Source organism: Perca fluviatilis, chromosome 18, assembly GCF_010015445.1.
Source record: "Perca fluviatilis chromosome 18, GENO_Pfluv_1.0, whole genome shotgun sequence".
NCBI classification, from domain to species: domain Eukaryota; kingdom Metazoa; phylum Chordata; class Actinopteri; order Perciformes; family Percidae; genus Perca; species Perca fluviatilis.
Window position 1 is genome coordinate 5,651,531 of NC_053129.1, and position 5,747 is coordinate 5,657,277.

At 42.8% G+C, this 5,747-nt stretch overlaps 1 protein-coding gene across 1 annotated transcript; it reads left to right on the plus strand.

Annotated features, from left to right (window-relative positions):
* Positions 1 to 2,086: 2,086 nt before the first annotated feature.
* On the plus strand, positions 2,087 to 3,698 carry LOC120547188 (putative nuclease HARBI1). The gene is made up of 2 exons (XM_039782667.1): positions 2,087 to 2,400; positions 2,949 to 3,698. The coding sequence occupies exons 1-2, from the start codon at positions 2,260 to 2,262 to the stop codon at positions 3,696 to 3,698; spliced, it is 891 nt and encodes a 296-aa protein (XP_039638601.1). The 5' UTR covers positions 2,087 to 2,259.
* The last annotated feature ends 2,049 nt before the right edge of the window (positions 3,699 to 5,747 follow it).

Here is a 5,747-nt window from a genome sequence, read left to right on the forward strand (position 1 = left end):
AATCGGGCAGTGATTCGCCAGTATCGCTTCAATGTACATATCAGTGGTTTGGTCACCAGCAACAACACGTTGCTCAGCTTTGTTCCAATAAGTTATGCACCATAATAACGTTTAAAGAATCCGTGGAATACTCCGGAAGTGACGTAGTACGTCCCGCTCATTGGATAAGAAGATAACAATACATAATATTCGTAATATTGATGTTTTTGTCTAACGTTGTATTTGAGGATTTAAACAATAAAGATAGCAATAATAATAAAATACAGTTTCATGTATTTGTCTCATGTACTGTTTGCTCGGCGGGCAGCTAGCCTGACCAAAAAGACCCACATCAAGATGTTGGGTCTGGGAACTCACCAATGATGGAGCTCAATCCGAGGGGCGGGATAAACGCTTGTCTTTCAAATTCCCTCTGCACGCAATAGGATAGCGCTACAACCAGGCAGAGCAACGAAGAAGGAAGAGAAGCTAGTTGATAGATGTATCCGGTCTGCAAAACTCCCAACACATCTTACTTTTTTAAGAATGACTTCTGTGCCGTTCTTTTCTCAAAGAAAAGCTTAACTCCAAGTCTTCCAGAAGACCGCTGTTCCCAGCAGCAGCAGTCATATGCCTGCCCAACCACTCTATACACGATGTGATTGGCCTGACCAGAATTTGGTTTTTCCAGCTCGCAAGCCAACGGAGAGTGCCTAGACCCCCCTGGCTGCAAATTAAATTTGCTGCCGTCTAGATTTCTAGGCTAGCGGGCAGCGGCAATCTGAAATGGAATGAAGCCCATTCACGGCAGACAGCAGAAACCACAGGAGCCAAACATGTTCTCCCACCCACCCTGGAAGAACTACAAATACACAAGCTTTGTAACAGCTTCTGTGGCGTCTCTTATGTGAGTTGTAGTTTTTAAATATATTGGTATATTTCTCATAATTAGAAATTGGCAGTGTATAATTTTGGATACACCCTGGTTTTTTTTGGGATGGAGAACACACTGGTGTCATCAGATTTTAAAAATCAAATCGTTAAATAGGTGAAAATAGCTTATTACCATATTTGACAGTGCTTACAGTGGGTAAACTTTGAAAACCATATCTACATGATAGCTAAGGTCCAGGGGTCTCATTTATAAACGTGGCGTACGCACAAAACGGGGCTGAAAACGTGCATACGGCACTTCCCATGCAAAGGTTGTGAACTTGACGGGAATGTGCGGTCCTCCACGCAAACTCTGAACCGTGCGTTCGCACATTATGGAGACAAAATAGGAATTGGTGAGGTGGTGAACTGAAGTCAGATTGCAGAAAGTAAATAGGAATAACGATTACTCGTAATATATAAAAGTATTGATGCCTCACTCACATTTTTTCACTCCATATCATCCACGTTACCATGAAGATTAAATCCAGCAGTGTTATTTGTGCTCTTACTGAGTGATAATTGTTCCATAAACACCTCCAACTCAAATCTTAAATAAAAATGTGTTCTTAATGTTTAATCGGCGCCGTCCCGCCGTCACATTGTCCACTGCGGAGCGCAAGAGGAGGAGATGGCCCGACTGCATTGAATACAGGATAGCAAAATACCCTACCATTAGATAACTGCAGAACACAGTTTAAATAACTAAATATATGTCTTTGATACTGTGCATATATCATCAAATGTCAAAGTCTGAAAATACAGACGTTAAAGTGCCCATATTATCAAAAAAGTTCTTTTGTGTCTCTGGTGCTTCCACACACATACAAACTTTGAAAAAAATTCATCCATGCTGTTTTGAGTGAGATACAGTTTCTGAATGTGTCCTGTCTTCAGTCTCCTAGTGAGCTGTTCAAAATCGACTCGGACTGTGACATCACAGTCCGAAATGAGCTGGCTAACCACAACCGTTAGCTCGTTAGCATTAGCATGCTAACGCTAGCATGCTACGTCGTTCTCAATAGCAAAGCACTGCTACAACACACACAAGTTCACCATAATCTACAAAAGAACTACTTACATGTGTGCCCTCATTTAGAAGTCTCCCAGCTAATCCTGCCTTGTAACTGACCAAAGTTGGAGAAACAGGAGCTGTTTCTCAATGTCAAGGATCCTTCCTTGGTAGGACTAGTCCTTCCAAGGAAGGATCCTTCAGAGGCTAGGCCAGAGTCCTTCTTAGCATTCGGAGAACTAGTACAATGGAACAGGCTACCAAGTGCACGTCACTGCGTCATTACGTCAGTGAAAAACCCCGCCTTCGGCGCTGCAATTCAACAGTGGTCAACAATGGATGTGCTAATTATTTGTGTGCTGTACAGCATCTTTGCTGAGATGGAAATGGAGATGGTGAGGGAGCATCGGCGACAGGCTGCCCGCAGGAGGAGGAGATTAATTTGTCGCCACCTCTGCCGTCAAAGACGTGGGATGGTAAGTGACGTTAAACATGAATAAAGGGTGAATAAGTAACATTACACTAATAAGCTAAAGTTAGCTCCTGATTCAGCTTTTCTTTTTTTTTTTTTACAACCGCTATTAGGTTATGTCAATACATTTTAAACTTGTGGGAGTTAACGTTATTTGTCATCACCGTATGGAGAAACATCTTAAATGCTATAGTAGTATATGGTTATACTTAGCTAACTACTAGCTATTACTTAACTACTAGCTACTTATATTTAACGTTACTATTATTTTGCTATTTTAAAAGTATTAACGTAACGTTTAAAACTAATGCGGTGGTAAAATATTTGATCAACATGTGATGAACAACAAAAAGGATAGCTATATTAAGTAAAAATTACAAGGTGAACAGATGCTGTTAATGAACCAGTATAAGGGACCAGGTTTAAGTCCCCCCCCCCAAAAAAAAAAAAGAAAATCAGTTTTGAGACGATGTTGAGATGTTTAACAAACATTAAATAAATGGCAAAACTGAAATCAAACTTAAACCTTCCTCTATTCTTCATGTTGTGCAGGCTCGGCATTACTGTGCCATAAATGCCACAGTGCCAGTACTCCAGAGGTACTATGGTGGGGAGGACACCCGCCCAGACTTCAGGCTGGGAAGAGAGACGATTCAGCATCTGATGGCGATCCTGAAGACAGACAGGCAGCATGGGTGGGGGCCGACCCTGGAGACACTCGTGTTCCTGTTCTGGCTGGCAACCGGTTCAGCCTACCGAGTTGTCTCCAGGGTCTTCTGCATGCCCCAACCCACGGTGCACAGAGTGGTCCACAGGATGGTGGATGAGGTGGTGGGTGTCCTCCCCCATTTTGTGCACTTCCCCCGCACACAGGAGGAGCTCCAGGTGGTCGGGGATGGCTTTGGCCGACTAGCTCATCACCGAGCATTTGACAAGGCAGCAGGGGCAGTGGATGGCTGCCATATCCGAATCAAATGTCCTGGCGGCCCTGATGGTCACGACTACAATAACAGGAAACTGTTCCCGTCCGTGGTGCTCCAGGCAGTCTGTGACCATCAGGGTCGCTTCATGGACATCTTTGTGGGTTACCCAGGAAGCGTGCATGATGCACGCATCCTAAAGAACAGCCCCATCTACACTAGGGGGACTTACCCTCCACCTGGGTATTTCCTCCTAGCTGATGGTGGCTACCCATGTCTACAGGAACCCCTGGCCCTTATCACACCATATAAGAGGCCAGTGAGAGGCATGGCAGAGCAACGGTTTAATTATCATCATTCCAGAGGTCCGCTCAATCATTGAGCGTGCCTTTGGAATGATGAAACCGCTTCAGGTGCATCTTTTTAGAAGCACTTGAAGTACATCCAGTGTTTGTCCCTAAGGTAATAAATCACTGCAATATTTATATAATTTTTTTTTTATCAAATCATAATACCCTACTCAAAACAACTGCTAAAGTCACACTACATCTTCTGTGTTCATGTTTTTTCATATCTGAAAAAGTCTTGTCTGCTTTTGCTCTGCCTTGTGCACAGGTGGTGATGGCGTGTGTAATTTTACACAATATTTGTGTCGGTGTGTGGGGAACGAGCTGGAAGAGGCTGTGGAAGAGGAGGAGGACCAGCCACCTCTGGAGCGAGATGGTGGGGAGAGCCGGAGTGGCGCTGCTTGGCGGGCTGTGCTGACCAACGAGGTGTCTGCACTGCATGAGGCACCTCTGGACCACGATTATTTTTCCCAGGTGAATAATTATAAGTGTGGAAGTTGACACATTCAAGTACATAAAAGAAAATAACGTTTTTTGTTTCAATGACTATTAAGATATAACATATTTCAAAGTTACCAGTTGACAATTATCCTTAAACTACTGTAACCAACATATGAAGTCATTTGACAACACCATTGGTAAACACCCATACACAGTCAAGAATGTACATTACTAGTACATTAAGTACATTTAATTTACCTTCTTGATACAATACCAAATATACTGCAACAGCAGGACTGATTGGATTACCACTTGACTAACCTAAACTTTCTTCTGTCTGCAGCCTTGAAGCAATATAACTGCACCAGCAGCTGATGGCCGGTTCTTGTTGTATATAGTTGTAAATGTTTAAGTTGTTGTATATAGTTGTAGATATGAGAATGTTTGACTGTTGTTTGAATTGTTTTGCTTCATGTATATAGTTGTCAATATTGAAATGTTTAAATAAATTTTTTTGTAACCAAGATGAAATTAAATGAAATATTTGTTGTAGCTTGAACAACAAAACGTTGTTAATAACTGAAGATATTTTTGTTCAATACATTGTTTTAGGCTTCACATGCTAGTTATTTGTTACTTACCAAGTTGTTTCTATTGCAGTATAAAGAACAATAAGGTTTTTAAAGAATAGACATAAGAGTTTATATTAAATAATTAAAAAAGGGGGCAAAGACAAAACCAGTTAAATTTAATTTACTTTATTTTTCCGCCAACCTCTCCAACAACAAAAAAAAACGATTCGACCTCTCTCTGGCCTCTGCTTCCCTCCTCTCATCTGCCTCCCTCTGGTACTGGATGTCCTCTTTAATGAGTTTAAGGAATGGATCCTCTCTCTCCCTTCTCCTCTTCTCTCCTCTCTTCCCTGCTCTCTCTCTGCTGCATGTGCCTCTCTCCTCCTCCTCCTCCTCATCTCTCCCTTCCTCTACCTCTTGTCCAGTGCTTGGCCCTGGTTTGTCCTCCTGGATCGAGGCAATAAGGCAGGGGGGCAAGACTGCCGCAGACTGCCCTAATGCCTCGTCCATGAGGGCAAACCAGGGCCAAGTTGCTGCCGTTGCCTTCCCATCCTCTGTCCCCTGTCCTGTGGCAGGACACTTGCATTCCTAAACAGTGAAGATCAAGAGGTTGTTGTGATGATTACTACTATTGTACACAACACTGCATCTAAACTTACTGTCAGCAGGCCCAAGTCTGTCATGTTTACATCCAATGCTCACTTCAAAAATCACAAGTTACATTAAGATGTGCATAAACAATTATGTCCATACATTAATACCCAAAAGTACAATCTCTCCCACCTTATACTTAGTTTTTAAGTTGTCCCACTTTTTTTTGGCCTGGGCGTGGGTGACCCTCCCTCCGATCCCCATCTTCTCCAAAATAACCCTGTGTGAATGAGGGGGGGGGAAATAAAAAAACAGATTACACAGCTATTACTTCTGAACATTAAACAATACAATAGTGTAGCTAGCTAGCTTCTCACCGATATCCGTTTGCCGCGGTGTCCCTACCCCCGGTGAACAGCTGCCTGTTGTCTACACGGAGGCGTATAAACGCCTCCGTTTGTTCCTTAGTCCCTGTTAAAA